The following is a 20,705-nucleotide window of genomic DNA, read 5'->3' as shown; positions in this document are numbered from 1 at the left end:
TACACCTAATGAAGAAATGACTGTCTAGAAATGTCTAGAAAATGTTTTAGATTTCAATATAATGTAGAACCTTAGCAAATTCCACCTTGTAGGTATACATTTTTAATATATAAGATTTCAGCATCGAACGACTACAGTATATCATTGTCAATGAGTTCAAACAACACAATGTTAAGAACTGTGTTAACTTTGTGAAGGCCTTAAGCAGAAAATCAGATTTTCTTTATATGGGGAGGATAATTTATTTCCTATACCAATTAATGCCAATTAAAAGTCCACCCGACAGACATCCGCAACAATTAACTATAAAAACATGGTTTAAAGAAAGTTCCTTGCAACTTTTTCTCCACCACAAAGACAGAACTCTTGCTAGAAAAGATTGTTTTCTTTAAGCTGATTTTAAAACCTATTATGAGAATTTTCTAGAAATTTCCATTAGGATTACATACATTTTGTTGATGACAACTCTGGTCACCGATCGTATTCAATATCCTTCTAGGTAAAACCAAAAGCACAATGACCACTCTTGAATGTGAAAGATTAATATAAATTTCACACCACGTAAAGGCCTCTCTGTTAATAACTTAAAGAGCAAATGTAATGAAAACAGAGATCACTGCGTTTTTACTTGAAAATCACATTGCTTCACTCCAAAATCAGCACTGAGCTTGTCCTCCCCAACCTCCTGCTTTACTTCAACAAAATACAAGGAGCCACTGTCTGTCTTTGAAAAGGTCTGCTTTATGGCAACAGCTGTTGCCTTGCAGTTTCAGACCTTTTTGAAAAACAATGTTTACTGAACATCACATCTCGACGGCAAACGAGGGTAACAAACAACAGTCCATGATGATACAGTTTGATTTAAAAATATATATATAAAAGGAAAGTGATAAGAATAGTGTGGAATCGTGTGCCAGACCACTTTGAAGCCTTGAATGAGAATTTTCCCCTATAAGAACTAACTCTTGGTTAGTCATTCATAATTCAAGTCCTCAAACTGCCGAAACACAAGAATCCACACAAAACCTCTACATATAAAACAAAATATGCTGACATACATTTATATGCTCTACAGCAATATTCTTTTTTTTACTCAGATGGTTAAAAGAAAAAGAATACAGAAGATTTGACTCAATTTCTAGTTTTCAATCCTTTTCTTAAAATATTTACAAATAGAAAAACCTGAGGGGGTTACAAAAAATTAGGTAAATGGTTGATTCCTTTTCTTAACACACATGAAATATTTACGAACGTACTGCAGATTAGACCAGTTCAACAACGTTCTTTAAGGGATGTCCTTATTTACAATGCTTCTGTGACAAACGGTCACAAAGCTGTCTTGTCATTTGCGATACACAATTTTAGAAACGATCAAAGTTGTACAAACATCCATTAGAGTTCTTTTTTATTTTATTTTTTCCCCAAAAACATTCAGTAACAAAATAAAATGTTTAACCCTTTAACAGAGTCTGGTGCCAGATATTTATGGATTAAATTTAAAATAAATGTAATCTGGACGCCAGAATTAAACAGAAAGAAACAATGATAAATAATGAACCCAATATGCCCATCACTGGGCACTGTAGCTACATACATCATTTAAGCTTGTCAGTTGGTTTACTGACAAAATTATAAAATCTCTCAAGGAAAAACTCTTACAACCAATGTTTTGCTTCTTTGTGTTAACAGCGATCAAGTCGATGATATTATTGAAAATGTATCCCAATTCGTGTTTTCAATTCATATGATAAGAACAATTCAAAGATGGGTTATTATTTATGACCTTTATTTCTGCAAAATCTGTTGCCGGTCAAAGTTGTTTCAGCCAGCCTGTTAAGGGGTCAAACAGTTTTGAGTAAAAACCAGGCATTTATCCTGTTTGTATGCAAAAGAGAGGTACTGTGTAGAAAGAGCTGCTGCATTAACAGTCATAGACTGATTGCTGGTGATTCAGGAATACTTCAGTCAGATGTACTGGAAGGCAGTTTTTAAGAATTATCCCAACACCACATACTTACTCCCTTTGGCAAATACCCAAAGCAGGTTTTTTTTTTTAAAAAAGAAAAAAAAACAACGAATGTTCATTTGCTGCGTCGAAACAGTGCATTTTTGAAGTAAATCTCTTTAAAAAAAAGGAAACGATGCTGCTTCTTAACTTGCTCTGCCACAATAAAAAAGGGGTCTGTATATTAACTGAAATACCTCCCTTTTCTACCAGTGTTTGATGCTCTCTCTGTGTTGTACTTCGGGTTTGTGTCAGTGACAGTAACTGGCTGTAGGCTAGCCCAGGGGTCCTCAAGCATTGACGGTCTGTAATACTTTTCCACATCATTAGCCACCCTCTCCCTGCCATGCGCAGAACCAAACGGTGTGGATGTCCTGGGTGAACCCTTCGGGAGAAAATCATCATGTGAAGAAACATTTTAATCAATTGAAACTGATTTCAAAAGACGACAGCTAGGCCTACGTCAGCTTTTGTTAGCCGTTTATTCATTTAAGGTTATAAATATGTATAGTTTAAAAAAGCATCTCTAGAGAATTAAGCACATAGTTCCAAGTTCAGAGCTTTGCAATTATTAATCTAATGCCCAAACATACAGAATAATGTCAAATCATCTTAAATTAAATACCCTATAGATGTGATGTAACATTTCTTTAAGTGCTATCATTTTCACACTCATATAAAGCATTAAGTACTACAAATAAAGGTTTCGGTAAGATTTATTCTATTATGTATGACCATAGGGTTTTGCTACTGCATGAAAACTTCTTTCCAAGTTGCTTACACTGCAAGTGGCATAGAATCCACTCCCTTCAAAATGCAGCAATTTAAACAAACTTCGAAGAATAAAAGAGAAAATCCCAAGACTCAATATAAAAGGGTTATATTCCATTGACACATTTGTTTTAAAAAATTGCATTTTTTAAAAAGGTTTTAATGGAAAATCCTAAACATTCAAACTGCAGCTTGGTCAACACTTCACGTTATAGAAGGGATCTTTGAGCAGGCTGCGATATTAAAAACGAATACCTCTTATAATCCACTTGTAAAAATACTGTTTGCAACTGATTAATGAAGGGTGAATGACCTTTAACCCAACACTATAACACGGAAAGTCTCAAAATTCCCTGCCTATTAACAGTAACTGAAGGATATGTTCAAGCTTCAGAGACCAAGCAAAATTAAAATGGTGAACAAAAGCGAGAGATTTCATTCATAATGAACATCCTTACTGTTTCTGCTGCATCAGCATGCTTTATTTCTGATGAGAGGAAGATTTCACTTTGGGAATCTGGACCTCACTGGGTAAAGTATTTGAGAAGGAATGTAATTTAGATTTTTGGGATGCTATAAAGGATAAGTAGGGGTTGGTTATTACATTGTAGGGAGCTATTTGAACAGACGATAAGGGGATACTTACAATAAATCCTTACTAAAACTGCAGGAAAATCAGTACATGCTATGCTGACCAAAAGTGGTGGCAATTCAAACCACATAGCTTACTTATTGCTGGTATCTTAATGATGAAAGGGTTTGAAACCAGCTGTTTTCTTGAAGCTTCCCAAAGAATCTGTTTAACAGCATGGCTGTCACCCCAATTTCTTTAGTATCTCCTCCTCTTAATTTGCACTTTTATCTAGTTTAGATGAAGATGAAGAAAAGACTGGACAAGGAGTTAACATCAGTTTTTCCATCAGCCCCTGTTGTTAACTCTGTCTTGCAATCTTTTGCTTGTGATATTCAGATGAAATTTAGGTACAGGAAATTAATAAGGACAAGGCCATTAAGAAATCTAACTGACTTCTGTTTAGATTATCTTAAATGAAATAATTGTCCTACAGTACATCTAGACTATGTAGTATTTAACATACTATAGGTGATAGTATTTTAAAATGAGCTTTGGACAACTTTTCAAGTGCATCATGTCTGAACTGACTGCATGAAGTGTACACTGTACAAACAAATGTAATGAGTTTAAAAGAAGATTGATTGGTGAAGTTTTGGCTTGGATTGTTGAACAAGAAGGGTGACAAATGCTTATTCCTACAAATTCATGCAGGCTTATAATCTCAAACCTTTAACATTGGGTTTCCTTCCAACTTTCAGAATGACTTTTCTGTCAAGGAAAGTTAAGATCCTAAGTACCTAAAAATGTATGATAACACAGGCCGCTCGGCCTATCAGCTCCTCGTATTTCTGCGAGAGAAATTATTTTATTGATTTTGATTGTTACGAAAGCTCACAGCAACAAGAAATGCAATGGCGCTCCATAAATAAAATGTGAATGTTTTTTTTCTTGATGCATTCTATGCACTGAGGATGTTCTGTGTAAGTGTTTCACTGAAGCTGATGTGGCAGAAACAGTTGGATTATTCAGCATGCATAAAACCTCAGAGTGATATATGTTTCTAATTATTTTTACAGTAATAATTTAAAGCTTTAGTTACCATCTTCGCTCTGATTCTCATTCTGATATCTACAACTTCAAATCTTAACATCAGAAGCATGTAATATTTCCTAAAAACTTGCTTTTTTGGTGCTTCTCAAAGCCAGCTCACAGTCTTCTTTTGGCTTTTATTACAGCTGAGCTCTTAACCACCTTCTTAAACTCTTAATTGAACCAATGCGTTTTAAACTTTTTTGTCTTAAACATTTTAAAGATTCTAAGTTAGCTATAAAATGTATTAGTCACTCAGAAACAGAGTGTTTAACAAAAACAATTTAAAAGGTTTAAGGAAATAATTAGCTTAATCACGATAGGGCTCTGTGCAATAACCAGAAGGGAGACTGGTATACTGAGAAGTGACTTTGGCTTTAGATTAAATGGATCCTGAGAGCTCAACTGGAATACAGTACCACTATGCCTGCTCATTGGAAAACTGTGCACCCCCAATAACTTCTAACCCACCAAGCTGCAGTTTGAAATCTGTCTACTAATAAAAATACTAGCCTAGTTCTTTAAAATCTGAAATGGTAGTGTGCTAAAAAGGGACGATGTCCTTTTACTCATTAAATGACCCACAAGCTTTTGAGTGAACTATAAAGCCTGAAAAATTAAATGAATAATTTGCTGAATGATGCCCTTATTTATTCATTAGACTTTATGGCACTACTAAAGATTCCGTATGTAGCATAAATCACACATATCTAACTAATGTAATATGCAACCCCCTCTCCCCATGAACAGGGGTCATATTTTACCACCACCACTTTACAAAGCCCCCTTAAAACACATTTCTGATGACGCTCCCAGCCCCCAATTTAATGTTCTTTCAAGCCATTACGACTTGCAGTTTAAAAAGAACATATTACGATAGAAAAATATTCTGTTTGAGCTCCATTTTAGCAAACGTGTGGTATTTTGTTTCAAATTTAACAATTATTTTTAATGAAATTCTGTCAATAACAACCAATAGCTTTCTTAAATCAGTACAATCTTCTAGATTGTTTTATTCCTTTCGTGCCATTATATGTTGGGAATCTCCACATCTTTCAATTATCTGCAGTGTCAATAATGGGCACCCTTTATTGGGAAAGTAGAAGAACTGCAGAGCTGTACTTTCTGACTGAACAACCCTGTAACTGCTTTTGGATAGCTTTTCTCAATTGCTGATTCATACTGTTACTGTTCTCTTTTGTTAGCTATTAATAATAAGGCAATACTAAATGGAGTACAGCAGTGGTCCTTATCTCTGGTCCAAGGGCACCCCTGTGTCTGCTGGTTTCTTTGCAGCAAAGGTAATCGCCTATATTAGGCCTAACTAAAGCCTTTATCTGCTTGCTTGGTCAGACTGTCAGTTACCTGTTTCTGATTTCATTCCATGGTGTAAGAAAAAACCTACTTCAGCATAAAATACTTTAAGCGGCCTCTTCTCAACTTAAAGAGTCTGATGCCTTACTTTTTGTCAAAACAGCTCTTAGATGATCATTTGCTGGGAATAACTGAATAGCTGAACGAGAGGAGCTCTGACACTCAGAAACTGGCATAGGGACTATTACAATCTCATTCAAAGTCTGTAGAACTGAAAGTAATTGGAAAAAAAACACACCACAAACAGAAAACCCTGAAATTAAGAAGCTGACTTGGACAAAAAGCAGAAGGCACAGGGATCCCTGAGGACCAGGGATGGGAACCGCTGGTGTAGAGGAATAGACAAGACTCCTGTGAGTTGCAGTGAAGCAAAAAAAAAACCAATACATTTAAACTGAAATCTACCCATCTGTCTACATTTACTCAAAATGAGCTAATAGACATCGACTATCATGTGCCTACAGATTACTAACATGGGAACCACAGAAAAAGATTGCCCCGCTGTGTAATGGGATGGCTGAGATTTAACTTTCCAGCACTTTCAAAAACCGTATCAAACAGCATCGAAGTGCCAAAATATCTGTAAGGCACTCACGGGTGAGCATTTAAATTTGTCATTATGGAAATGATTCTGCAAAACTCAGCATGACCTTACAAAACATTTCACTACAACATTTGGGAAAACAAAACTTGTTTGTTCAATACCACAAACTTGGACCTTAGCAGCCTGTTATCCAGGCAAGTTTTAAGACGCTGTCCCAGTTATAGGCATATTCAAAACTACATCTACACTTTCATTTGACTGTTTATTGTGTACTTTATTACATGTGTTGGTGGCAACTACATCCTGTTGGTTCCTGAAAACATGCTAATCAACTGGTCACTCTGAATGGAGAGCCTAATAATCATAAATTATTTGGGGGTAAGCCTGTCTTGAGCTTCGTAATGTCCAACAGAAAGCTGAGAAACTAATGAAAAAAATGTGTGAACAAACAGAAAAGTAGTTCTGGCACAAAGTACCATGATTAAACTTCGATTCTGTTCAATTTCAAAATGTCCACAATGAAAGATTATAACCTCAAACTAAAATGACCACTTACAATTCCATTCTTTTTTCAGGATTCATTTACTATCTGCTCCCCATTAATTGGAAATAAACTACAGATTTAACAAATTACAGAAAAGTTATTGTCCAACGTAAACACACCACCACAAAGGACAATCTTGCAGTCCTAAATTTGACATTCTCACGTTGAAAAACAGGAGATATCTTTCAAAAACTAAATTCATAGCTAGTTACAAACCGAATCGTCACGTTCGTTGATAATGAGGTGCTAAATTAAATAAACGTATGTCGTAAAGCCCATTTTACCCGCAACTTACAGTTTTAAAGACTCAGCTGCTGTAGTGCAAAACGTGAGAAAATACCTAGTAGTTCAACTGCGCTAGTTTAATTAAGATTCAATATTACTAATGTTTTTCTCGTTTTTTTATAAATAAATTAGGCTTTAAAGCCCCAATTATTACCTGATAGCCCGCCTGCTGTCCGGGACTGTGCTGAGGGTGGAAGGGGGATTTTTTGTAGGGAGGTGTGTACCTAGGGCTCCCTCTCCTCTGTGTCTGACCCGGGGAAGGACTATGAAATCTCCCTCTGCCTCCATTCGATCCCCCTCCGCTGTTACCATTATTGCTATAAAATGCCTTCGGCGGAGTCTGGGGAGATTTCCCCGAAAACTGGCCGGGCCTAGGACTGAAAGACGGAGACGCAGCATTAGCAAACCCCCAGAAAGGAGGAGGCAACATGCCGGCCTGTAAGGTTCCAGCGTGATCGTATCCTGGAGAGGGGCTGCGGAACACCCCGGGTCTGAGGCCCATGCCGCCGGTTGGAGAAGGGTGTCGGAAACTCGGTCTGTACATTCCAAACAAGACTAAAACGACCTAATTAACCCCTAAACTTAAAAAAGTACACGTAAGACGCGTATAACAACAGCACAATCAAGCAACCACCATATTGTACTGTAACAGGAAGTCCGACGGTCCACGATCCCACTGCAACTCACGTCGAAAGGAAAGGTTCCTACGTGCACCAAGACCCTATCCTGTATTCTAACATCTTTTTAGAGCACCGCAAATCAAATGGAAAAAACCCGAACCAGTGTAATTTTCATAATATTAAGCAAGTCAAGTTGTACAATGTGTTATGAATACCTGACATCCGTAACTAAAACAATTATTTAGCACGTTATTCTGGAAGACACGAATGTACACGTTAAAGTTTGTGAAAGTACAGTAGCTGTACATCTATAGATTACTATATATAAAGGTGGAAATACGGTTCAGTTTAAGTATATTGAGTTTCAACTATATTCCACATTTTAGTTCTGCAGTTCCAAAAAAAATCAACATCCAGAAGAAATTTGGTTGAATTAAAATGCTAGGCAGCATATGAGTGCACTATTTCATTGTAGACCGCTGCGGCATGATTCTCGACTTGCTCGGCTCTTGCCTGTGTCTTTCCGGTCCTGTCTGTTTTACAACGCTGTTTCCCACTTAGCACGCCCTATGAGTTGTGTGCAACGCATCGGGAAAGATGTCGGGAATGTCAGCGTTTGCGAAGATCTGCTCGGGATGTTTGCGGTTTAAATCTGCGCTTCCTTCACGGCTTCGTCAAATACAGCGAGAATGCCCGAACAGCAAGAGGCTGCTCTCCTATATGCAGCCAGGTATCTTCATGCATCATGGGCTACGTCTACCAGAATAGAGTAATTTGTAATGTATATATTTTAAAGCTCACTTGTACATGAGTCTAAGGAGCTTTTCCTCAAAAGTAAAACTGAATTTTGCTGTATGTGTTTGTAAAATTGCATTTAGGGTTAAGAATAAAATGCATTTTTTATATATATATAGTGAAGTGACCTAATATTTATCATGGGCTGAACTATATCCGTTACGAGAGGTGCAAGGTGCAAGGTGCAGTACGTACTGTAAAGTACCTGTAGTGGTGAAGTTAGCTGTTCGTGCTGTCATACGGCAACCAATACGATTAATGCGGTATTAAAAATATAAAATGTGTACATAACTGTTCACTAACGTAGACAGGCTAATTTATCATATATTTCAGACCTTTAGAGTGCACGCCTGGTGTACATATCAACACACCCTACTTCCCCTCCTGTTTTAAATTAGCCTTTTAAATTACAGTCATGAATTAAAAAAAGGCTTAAAATAACAGAATGTATCTCTGAAATATTGATTCAATATCCTGACAGACCGTTAAGCATACAGTAGGTCCCTGTGCTTTTATTAGGTTAATCCTTAACTTCTGGTTCCTAATTTCTACCACATCATGGGATGTTAAAATCGGACAAAAGGAGAGACCAGCACAGAATTACAAACCCTGTTCTGAATAAGTATAGTAGTTCAACCTTTAGACTAATTTGCTAATATACATTATTTTGTCTTTCTTCAGCTGATACTGTAGCTCATTATCCTATCTTCGCTGTGGTCATGCTGGCAAGACAACACTGATCAACACTAGTAGGCACAATGCAGCAGAAAACCTCAAAACCTGTTGTTTTCAGAGCTGTCCATCTGCATTTATGATAGCACATGCCAATTAATTGAACAGTTAATTTCCAAATACATTGGTGGGCCCTAAAAGCACTCTTCTTGGTCTAGGATTAAATGACAGTGAATTATGGGCATTTTGACAGTATGCTAAACCTAAGATTTTCAGCTATTGTCATTTTGTTTCACGCACAAAGTAAAAACTAAGAATGTGGTTTTAACTCCAAACTTGCAAACTTCTGCATTATATTTATCTATTTCATCATAAAGTTCTGAAATTTACATTTAAGAAGCTTAATGTCCCGCATCTCATTAGAACCAAGTGTTTTTTAATTGTGCTGGCAAGACTGAATTGATATTATTGGATTCACACCATGATGAATATTTTTGTTCTTGAGAATCATTCATTTGCTGTACTATTGTTAATAAAATACCAGATATCCTACTTGTAATATTTCTGGAACCTTGGCAATTAATTGAAAATGAGCTAATACACAAATGATAAATATATTTCAGAATATATACTGTATATGGGATGAGCTTTAGCTTCGTATACATCACAGATAAACATTTTGAGATATTCACAGTCTACTCACTACACACTTTTCAAGCCTATCGATTACAAAGGTTATCCTTTATGTTATGTTATGTTTGTTTCCTAGTATTTCAAGCTGAATATGCATTAGTTCTCAGAACTGAATTGTAAAAATGCTGACCTTAATTTTTTTAACATGCTTGGATGCAATGCTGTTTTTGAAAATTTCAAAATAATGTTTGTAATAACATCACAAGAAAAACACATCAATCAGTGGTGTGCTTATGTCATGTCATTTGCCAAAACCCTTTATACCATATGGTGTCGTGGGAAGCCGGAACCTATCAAGCAAGCAACGAGCGCAAGGCAGGGTACACCCTGGATGGGGCTCAAGTCCATCGCAGGGCAAGAGCAAGCCAATCAGACATGGGGACAATTTGGAGGCCATGGTAAAGGCTAAGGGGGAAATGTGGCTGGGATAACTCCTTACTCTTATCGAGAAATCTTTAATGACCATTGAGAGACAGGACCTTGGTTTAAAATCTCATCCGAAAGACAGCGCCCACTAGAGTATAGTGTCCCTGCCACTATACTGGGGAATTAGGACCCACACAGACCGCAGGGTGGGTGCACCCCACTGGCCCCACTTACAGTACACCACTTCCAGTAGAAACCATAGATTCCTAGGGGGTCTCATATCCAGGTACTGACCAGGCTCATCCCTGCTGAGCTTCAGTGGGTAGCCAGTTGAGAGCTGCAGGGTTATATGGCTGTTGGCTGGTACGCCTATGTTTTGTATTATATTGGATAACCATAGGCTTATTGAGGATTGCATAATAAGGGTTTCAACTTCTAATAACACTAACATTCTTGGAGGTGATGATCTAGAGTTTCTAACTAGAAGTTATCCAAACTACTCAGAAATCCATATGGTGGTAATATGTATTGTCAGTATGTTGGAAAATTAAAGAAATGTTAAGGAAGTTTTCTCCTGAGCTCCAACCCTACTTTTGTAGAGGTGGGTGGAGTTAGAAGATGCACATGTGTCCTAATCTTAGCCTAGTTGCCTGCCCAGAGTGTATTTCCACTGCTGCTTTTCTATTAGAAATAGTATATCAATCAGCAACAGACTGAGTTTGAAAAAACACCTTGCAATGCCTACATCACAATTCATTTGTCAATGTGATGAGCATAATAAATTTGTTTCATTTGACCTTCTGAAGTAAATTAAAGGAAGTATTGGTTTGTAATATTATACATATTTCTTTCTCCTTGTAGGACAAATGAATGTAAAGCCCCTTGAAGGGATCAAAATTTTGGATCTCACAAGGTTGGTTTCTTTTCCTATTCCTGTGCCGTAAAGCTGTGTACCAACAATATATTTTTAGGCTGTTGTCGCCCAGGTCTGTGAATGTGGACTTATGAACCGCAGGAGACATTTGGTTTCCAGTTTACATTGCACTGTGTCTATATGGCTCACTGTTGCTTTTGAGATCTACAATGTCACTAATCAGTGTTTGCTAACCAGATAGACCAGTACACTGACCATTCTAATTCTGCACCACAAGCTTTTTTCACTGCAGATCTTTAATAATGCTTTGCAATGAATGGCATTGCTCTTCCATTTAAAAACACTACATTAACTCTTTAACAGACACTGCCTGGGTTATAAAAGATACTGTTGTGTTGTCCTTATGCATTTGGAATTATTCTAAGAATTTCAGAGATATCTGTAAATATAATTTGTGCACTTAAATGTGCCTACTTTGAGATGAAAACAATTGGTGCTCTGGTAACTAGTATTAAGGTGTGAGTTATGTGTGGAATGTCACTTTAGAAACTTTTCACATTCTCATTTGGAAGAAAAACGTCTATTATACTTCATAACAAAAATAACTCACAGTGAAAATAAAAAAAAACAAAACCCACCTACTATATTTTAGTACTATAAACAAAAGTGGTTACAAACACAAAAGCATACAAAAACATGAGCTCACAGGAAAGGAAAATGAAGGTGAAATGATTTTTAAAGGTAAATGGAAATATTTGTCCATTTTGTCATGCTTTTCTAACAGAGACTACAAACTCCAGAGAGCTAGGAGCTTTGATACATGGGTTTAAATACACAGTGTATGGATCTCACTTGAAACACTGCCTCTGTCTCGTAAATGATGTTTTGCTTGCATTGTGTATAATCACACCAGGTTTTATCACTGCTCTAGTCATTACCTTGCAAACTGTTTATTCAAGTGTATTTATGAATGCAAAATCAATGTGCATGATTGCCATGATGTACAAAACTTTGTTATATCTGAACTATTAATAAAATAATTCCTTTCAATCCTCATTGTAATGATTTTTACATTACAATGTCTTATGAAAGATGCACAAGGGTTTTTTGGCCCTGGGTTTGACGTGTCTTGTGGTCCCATCTGATAACTGATAACAGTATCATCAAGGCCAAACAGAGGCAGGGACCTTTCCACCTTACAGCCTGACAGGCTTGTCCCCTGTGATTGTGCCCCCTTCTCAGCCTGGTGGCAGCCTCTGAGGCTTGTGAACATCTTCGAAATCAGCGAAACTGAAATATTAAAATGACCTTGCTTCAGAGAATTTATGCCCTCACAGGCATGCACAACTGTTTAACTATCTGCGGTTCTGTCTTTGTAACATCCATGTCAGTAATGAACTTCATTCTGTTTTCCAAATCATGTTGGAGACTGAAACAGCTTTATGCAGTATCATGTATTTTTAGCAAAGCAATCATCTTGCAAGACGATCAGTTATGTGATATATTTTATACTTATATACTGTATGTAGTGTACACTTTGTTTAGCAGCCTATGAGGAACCAATTCCAGTTGATATCTGTTATTTGGTTTGGAGTGTTGTGGATTTCTACGTTTATTTCAACTTCTTTTCATGGTGACTTATTTATTGCAAATGGTGTAGATATGTCGACATTTAATGCCCAGAATCCTTGTGTAGTGATTGGTTTATGATTGTTCACTTTTCATTGACAAGTACTTTTTAATTTCAGTATGAAAATCAGGTATTATGGTAAGGGAGCAAATTCCAAAGTCTGATACTAATTGGCACTATAAAGTGTCTTAAGGTGTTTTATTTGATAGCAGTTAGCAGATAGGGTACCATATTTTAAAAACATGTAAAACAGAGCGAATGGGAGCAAATATCTGTGCTCTTTAAATATACAGCACAAAGTGGGACAGGAAATTTATTTGTTGCATAATTTGCACAATAACATTTGCAGATGATATTAATTGGTGCTACAAATCCAATGCACTTAATATACTCATTTAGCAGTCTAATACTGCTGGGTCCCATCAGTTTTTGTATATGCTCTGATGCTATTTTTACTCCTTTGTGTTCATTGTTACATTTTTAAGAAGAATGTTTATATTCTTTACATTGATAAATTCAGATGCCAGAAGGTGTTGTATGTTTATAAAAACCTATGTGATGCTAGCATCTGAAAACTGTTCCTTACATTCTGTATCTAAACAAAAAAGGTTTATGGTCTTTATGATTATCCACCCATTCATCCATTTTATAACCATTTCTTCCAATTCATGGTCACAGAGGAGCCAGAGCCTATCCCGGCAAGCAAGTCAGGGTTCACACCTCTGTGAACCTGAGAGTTCACAGAGATGGACAGTAGATGGACAGTAGTCCATCTCTGGGTAAACACAGTCACTTCAGGGCCAATTTTCCCAGAAGCCAATTAATCTACCAGTATATTTTTGGACTGTGGGAGGAAACCAGAGCACCTGGAGGAAACCCATGTGAACTCAGGGGAAATATACAAACTCCACTCAGATAGCACCCCAGGTTTGGAATTGAACCCAGGGCCCCAGCGCTGTGAGGCAACAATGTTAACCCCTGCGTCGCTGTGCTGGCCTTCTTCCTAATCACCTTCTCTGAAATTCTTTGCAGAGTTTTGGCTGGTCCATTTGCGAGTATGATACTTGGAGACCTAGGTGCTGAAGTGATCAAAGTAGAAAGGCCAGGTACGTGTACAGCAAACAAGGTTATATGTAATTATTATTTTAGAAAAGTATTAGAGGTTTGGAAACACAGATTTTCTCAGGCATTACAATCCTGTCATAGACAACGTTCACACAATGAAAAGTATTTAAGTGCCTGTGTCACAGTCTCCACAACAAATACAGGGTAGCTGCTGCTCTATATTGGCCTACTAAAGCCCCGTACTAAAGGCTTATACTGTATATCCTCTTTGGTCCTGAACTCTAGGACTTGAATGAGGGGTGGAAGTGTTTGGGTGATCATGGAACATATCATATTTAATGAGTGGGGGATACTTAGGGAACTGACTGTATTCAATTGACCAGGTATCATGCTGCATCATCCCTTCTCCTTTGTCTCCTATCCATCACCTCTGTTCCCCTGTTTCTGTTCTAGGCAAACAGTGTATCATTCAAGCTTTGCTGATTGTCATCCGTTATACTGGCTGCGCTGGGGAAGTTTGGAGACCTTAATTAAAAGAGGAAGGACACATAAAAGAAAAAAAAACACACACCAAATCCTGACAGAAACACTGACCATTATTGTGCATACTTTAAATGAATATAGGCCCAGGCCGATGTCCTGAACCCACTTTTGTCCCTCTGTGACACTTACTCTTGTGAAAATTCTGCAGCATTTTCTTTTGCTTTACAAAGAAAACAAGAGGCAGGTTCTGTTAATAATATTAGTGCAGCAGACGAGAATATTCAAGTGGACCGAAGAGAGCTCCTATTAACACTGTAGCTCCCATTTAAACACTTCTGCCTCGCATTCAAGTTTAGAGTATTTGTAACACGGCACATACACGGTGTGAATTACAGAAGTGACGTTTCCCTATTCTAAAACCTAGACAATAATGAACTCCACCACCATAGAAAGCCCAGTCTTTCATTCACTGTGTAGGAAGTCGTGCTGTGTGGGTCAGGAGCCTGCAGAGTCACCAGGATCAAATTTCAGCAGGGGCAGGGAGAGCTGTACTGGTCAAATATGCAACCATTTCGTTTTGTGATGCAAGTGAAAGGAAAGTGCTGAAGCCTTGAAGATGTTGTCTAGCTCCCAGATTACACTTGATATGTTTTAAGAAGAGGTAGCAGCAGTGCTTCTGTTGTAAAAGAGAGCTCCCAGGGGAAAACAGCCTAATCAGACATACACATTGTTTGAGTTGGTGCTGAATATCCAGCACCGCGGCATTAAAAACCAAATCTATTATACAGTGCAACTTTCTATTTTTATGCTCTGTTTGCTCACTTTAAAATCATGACAAATTGCGCTCTAGATTGCAACATTGTGCACTCACAGGAAATGTCAAAACCAGAAGCCTGATACAGGAGAATGGATGTTATAGAATGTAATATTTGGTTAAAATAAACCCTTCAATTCAGTTTGTCGGAAGCTGATCTTTTTGGAAAATATTTCTTCCCAGTTTGGAATTGGTATATGATCATTTTTCTTAGGGTTATCAGTATGAGGACTGTACAGTATGTTTTTTCTTTGAAACATACAATGATGAATTACTCATTCTGTGTCCTGTAGCTCATATCGTAACATAGTTGTGAGCCCTGTCACTATCATTTAATGAGAGAACTCATAATTTAACCTTTTTCATTGAATTATACCTTTAGTGTGAATCAAGGACTGGAAATTACTTGTGAGATTTCAGTGCAGAGAATTGACTGTTCAGGTAAATGATGAGTCATTTAGAAATCAACTTTACTTGAGCTGATTTACTGTGATTTATTAATAACCAGCAATTCTGTACCTGCACTAGCGAGCCTGTTAAACAGTTTTTTTTGTACTCTGACCAATTGAATTAATTGATTTTCACCTTGTTCAAAAATGTTTTGATAATGCATGAGGGGTTTCTGAGACCTGTTATAATGGTACCCTACAACAGAGCTGGCAATGACTTAAAAATAACTTGTTTCTCCCTGTGGTGGATTTAGGATCAGGTGATGATACCAGAGCATGGGGACCTCCATTTGTGGGAACTGAAAGTGCATATTTCCTAAGTGTGAACCGAAACAAAAAGGTAATGACAAAAAAGATATATTCACATGTTTACTATTTATAGTATTCATTGAGCAAATCTATGTATTTTGATCAATATATGTTTGGGGAGATGTACAGTAAGTAATGTATCATATGTAATGAAAGTGTAAAATGTTTAGTAGTGCAGTACCAACTAGAGTGGTCTAACAGACTGCAACATTAAACTTGACCTTTATGCTAGAATCAAGATAATTTAATTTAATTACAAAATGCAATTATACAAATAAGATGCAAGTGTATACTGCAACACTTCCACCATTGCATTGGTGATTACAACAGACGGATCATGTTTCATAGTGCAGACCTCCGTTTTTAGAACATACTGTCATTTCCTGAAGAGTTGCAGCTGAGGATGATGATCCTTTACTAAAAAATACAATAATCTGGATAATATAGCAGAGCATTTTAGTGGGCACAAATAAGGTTATATTAATGAACTTGCTATTAACTTGTTTTTAAATGCATAGGATTTAATTTAGGGGGGTTTTATAGTAAAAATATATCAGAATATTGATTATTGTGTAAAGGTTCTGTCACCACATTACAGAAAAGGTACTACTGCTCTTGACAGTCCAGAGAAGAGGAGCCAGAAGCATTCCAGTGCATAAAGACGTGTCCTGACAGGATATAAAGACTGGATATTTTGGTTTGGAGCAGAAAAGACTAGGAGAAGACCTTATTCAAGTGCTTATAATATTCAAAGGCATTGATTAAGGGAGCCAGAGGACACAAGTTGAAAATATGATTAACTACCAAACAATCTTGATGGGGATGAATGGCTTGTATCAGAAAGAAATCTCTTTGAATCTCATAAAAATAAGTGTTTTTTTTTTAGTCTAGGTCGTAGGTCTTCTGCAGATGGCATACCTAAAACAGTAAACATCCTGTTGTTCGTTTTCTATTTCTTTTTTTGAAGCTTAAAAGTGAGTCCATGAAGTTGTCCTTGCAAATATGTTTCTATTTAAATATTATGTTTTATATTTAATTATTACTTTAATATTATATTGAGTATATTTTTAAATTATATTTACTTCTAATGTTATATTTTATATTTAAATATTACTTTAAATATGTTAAACCTATATTAATACCTATATTGGCACTGTTTTTACAGAGCATAGCTGTAAATCTGAAAGATCCAAAAGGTGTAAAAGTGATTCTGGAGGTAAGAAATTTGGTTTTGAACTCACAATTGTAACTTTACAGGTAAAAAAATGCTTTCTTATTTTTTCTGAATTACATATTTTCATAAGAATGAAACCATATATCCCATTCCTGAAATGTAAGTTTCTGTTCCCATGAATCCGATTAAAGGATATAAGTAACATTAAATAACAGAAAATTCCTAATGTTCCTATAAAAAACAATCCTTATGTTCCGTTAAATGTTCTTAGTATAATTATACATATTTGTAGTACATGCAAATATATATATTTACTTAGCTCCTGCCTTTCTTCCATGCAATTTATATAAAGTATTAATAATTGAACATAATGTAGAGCAGTATTAACAAAAAGAAACAGATGAGAACTTAAATCAGTTACAAAATTTGAAAAACGATACAGTGAACTGAATCAAAAGCGATACAACATAAAATGCAAGCAATCCAGTGATGAATCCTTTAATCTGAAGTTATGGTCTCAAGGAGTGAGTCTTTCGGGGGAATTGGGAGGGCATGAAGAGATGGTACAGTCCTCATGTTCTTAGTAGGTGGTTCTATTACATTACATGTTGGACAGGGAAGAGAAGGAGCAAGAGACCAACAGCAGAAAAGTGAAGCAGATAAGAACAGATATAAAGGGCTGGAGCCAGAAGGGGACAGAGTGATGAAGTGATGATGGGTAAAAACAACAGGACAACATAAGAAAGGTTACAAATGAGAGGAATTTATTCAGTCCACTCTAGGTGACTATTTGGCTCTCAAACAAAGATCAGATCCAAGCAGAAGTAGGCCGCACACTTGGAAGTTGCACAGGAGAAGTGAGCTAACAGTGTTGTTGAGTTGCCACAGGCAGGTTATGGATACAGAGAGCAAACTTGGACTATCCTTTGTGCATGAAGCCAAGGTTTGTAGCAGTAGAGGAGGAGAGAGTGTGATAGAATCAAATTAAACAGAGATGGATCAGAGTGAGGGGATGAAGAAGGAAGAGCTGGTCACATTTTCACACATTAGTTTTGAGGTTTGGGGATGAGGAAGGAAGAGCTGGTCACATTTTCACACATTAGGTTTGAGGTTTGGGGATGAAGAAGGAAGAGCTGGTCACATTTTCACACATTAAGTTTGAGGTTTCAGGATGAGGAAGGAAGAGCTGGTCACATTTTCACACATTAGGTTTGAGTTTCACACATTAGGTTGTGTAGTTAGATATCTGTGAGGAAATCTTGTAGTTATAAGATGGAACTGAAAGAAGGATTGGACCATATCTGCATTCGAGAGGTAGGAAAACTCATAAAGTGAGTGAAGGGTGATTTCAGTGGAGTATATAAATGGAAAAAGATAAGTAAGGTATGGTGATAAATATGTAGCTGCTGAATGTATGTAACATAGGTCTATACACCTATTTCCTTGGTCTACATAACCAGAAATGAGTGAAAACACGGTATCTCAGCATGTGTGATTAGTGATATAAAATAAATCCATTTATATTTTTTGTATAATGAAAAATGCAGTTCCTGTAGACATCTGTATATGTAGACATCTGTATAAATGAAGAAGACATCCTTTACAAGTAACATGATGCACACTATTGAAAGGAAAATGAAGACGGATTTAGTTTCAGAAGGCATGAGCAATGAAAGACAGATTAGATTGGCAGTGAATATACTTGGCTGCATCTCTTGAGATCACTGCAGGAGAATAAGTATGACTGGAAGTACTTGTGTTTTGTGTCGGAATTAAAAACATTGTTGTGATTAGATATTTCTGTTTCTGTGATGAAATCCAAACAAGCATTATTGCCAGGAAATGGTTGTCTTACAAGATCATTAAGGCTGTTTTATTTGACCAAGCTGAACTGCCTCCCATAGCAGTCATTATGGTTGTAATGAGTGTTGGATGAACTTCACACTGTCCCGATAAAGTTTTGTTTTTTTCCATAAACCTTCTCTCCTAGCTCTGTTTAACTGCCCTTATGGAAAATAGAAAATCAGTTCAGTGAATTATTATTACACAGCATCACAGATGTGCTTACCAAGGTCCTGTAACATATTTATTGTTGTATGTTTAGAAGACCTATACTGTTTTGTATCACTTGTTAACATTGTGAAACTAGTTGTGGACAGACATTCAGGTGTGTGTCTCAAAGGTTATTAGTGAAAAAACCCCAACATAATGTGATTCGTTACTTACAAGGCAGTAAAGAAGGATAGAAGTGCACACAAGAACAAACAAAATGGCAGAGTTGGTCTTAACTAGTATGAGGTTTGCTCAGGTGCTGGTGAAACATTTTCATAGAATCTCTTGGTTCAGCCATTTACGTAGATTTTCAAAGACTATTTCAAGTTGCAGAGTACTAAGATGCCCAGCCTCCTGTTGTGTTTGTTTAAAGACACACATACTGTACAAGCTATTCATGTTAAGTGTACACTCTTGGGATTTTCTGAAATACCTTCCAGAAATGTTCTTAACATGTTCAAGCATTCAAAGTTAAACTGTGTGGTTGTTTGGTTTGCAGGACAATCAAACTAAACATCTGTTCTCCCTGTATTGAAAGATGCCTCTATTATGCATTTGTAATTAACCATTCAAATTGTTATTAACATTATAAAATACTTATGTTATCAGATTATTTACAAAAACTTCTAACATTGTTGCAGCTCAGACCTACCCCCCACCCCCATCAATCACAACAGTATTAAGGTCAATATTAAAATTACTGTAGGTGGCATTTGCATTTGAGAAATCTAAATAATAGTTTTATTCTGGTTGTGCTTTAAGAATATAGTTTCATAATCTGCTTTATTTTTAGGGTGAATTGATGGGTTGGTAGTTTTCTGGTGAGGATAAAGACACAATCCTTGAAAATAGGAAAGTAGTGATATTTGCCCTTCACTGGCACTCATTTCATATCTTGGAAAAAGACCAGACTGTCTACATCTGCACCGTTCTATGCTTTGTTTACAGAGCTTGTATTGATTTTTATCAAAAAGATGTGACACATGCTACAGAACTGCATGAATTACTTTATAAAAGCTAAGTTCCAACTGGGGAATTTTGTCCAAGTACAATTTGTAATTAAGAAAATTGTTTTAAGCAAGAATAGTGATGATAAGGCATGACCTACCACACTGTGGGGATGTCACATGATATCAACCATGGATATGACATTAAACTGCCTACTAAAGTGAAGAGAAGGATGATTCTCACCACTGCAGAATTAAAATAAGTGTTTCTCCCTTGCAGCTTGCTGCTGTCTGTGATGTTCTAATGGAAAACTATATTCCTGGCAAACTTGGTGAAATGGGACTGGGCTATGAGGATGTACAAAAATTGGCGCCACATCTTGTGTACTGTTCCATCACAGGTATAGTTTCCCTCTAACACTTTGTGATTCCCACGAAACCCTGGATGACCTTTGTAACTGTGATGAATGCCGACCCCTGAGCAACAACTTGGGACCCTGAGTAAGCACTTCACTAGATTAGGAGTGTGTGTTTCTGTGATCTGTCACTGTTGGCTTGCAGAACCCCTCCGGGCCG

At 36.9% G+C, this 20,705-nt stretch overlaps 2 protein-coding genes across 3 annotated transcripts in view; one reads left to right on the top strand and one right to left on the bottom strand.

Moving 5' to 3' along the window:
- Window positions 1-721: 721 nt before the first annotated feature.
- mplkip (M-phase specific PLK1 interacting protein) lies at window positions 722-7,878 on the bottom strand. Its single transcript, XM_006634414.3, has 2 exons — window positions 7,341-7,878; window positions 722-2,390 (listed from the first exon to the last, which is right to left on the bottom strand). The coding sequence occupies exons 1-2, from the start codon at window positions 7,728-7,730 to the stop codon at window positions 2,190-2,192; spliced, it is 591 nt and encodes a 196-aa protein (XP_006634477.2). The 5' UTR covers window positions 7,731-7,878; the 3' UTR covers window positions 722-2,189.
- A 403-nt stretch (window positions 7,879-8,281) lies between these two features.
- sugct (succinyl-CoA:glutarate-CoA transferase) overlaps window positions 8,282-20,705 on the top strand; it is a 202,023-nt gene continuing 189,599 nt past the window's right edge. Inside the window, exons 1-6 of one of the 2 annotated variants that reach the window (XM_015354585.2) lie at window positions 8,282-8,536; window positions 11,194-11,245; window positions 13,869-13,942; window positions 15,902-15,987; window positions 17,122-17,172; window positions 20,410-20,530. In XM_015354585.2, the coding sequence (XP_015210071.2) occupies window positions 8,404-8,536; window positions 11,194-11,245; window positions 13,869-13,942; window positions 15,902-15,987; window positions 17,122-17,172; window positions 20,410-20,530 (517 nt within the window). In that variant the 5' untranslated portion in view covers window positions 8,282-8,403. The remainder of the gene's footprint in view (window positions 8,537-11,193; window positions 11,246-13,868; window positions 13,943-15,901; window positions 15,988-17,121; window positions 17,173-20,409; window positions 20,531-20,705) is intronic. The other variant, XM_006634415.3, reaches the window with a different exon arrangement.

This window comes from Lepisosteus oculatus, chromosome 6, assembly GCF_040954835.1.
Source record: "Lepisosteus oculatus isolate fLepOcu1 chromosome 6, fLepOcu1.hap2, whole genome shotgun sequence".
In the NCBI taxonomy this organism is placed as follows: Eukaryota; Metazoa; Chordata; class Actinopteri; order Semionotiformes; family Lepisosteidae; genus Lepisosteus; species Lepisosteus oculatus.
This window is presented reverse-complemented; position numbering and strand designations above follow the sequence as displayed.

What these genes read in the sequence shown, in the direction of transcription:
- mplkip (XM_006634414.3), bottom strand. Translation starts at nt 7,730, where the DNA reads ATGTACAGACCGAGTTTCCGACACCCTTCTCCAACCGGCGGCATGGGC. An exon ending in GACAGCAGGCGGGCTATCAG is followed by an intron (nt 2,391 to 7,340) that starts GTAATAATTGGG and finishes TTTCTCCCGAAG; the next exon opens with GGTTCACCCAGGACATCCAC.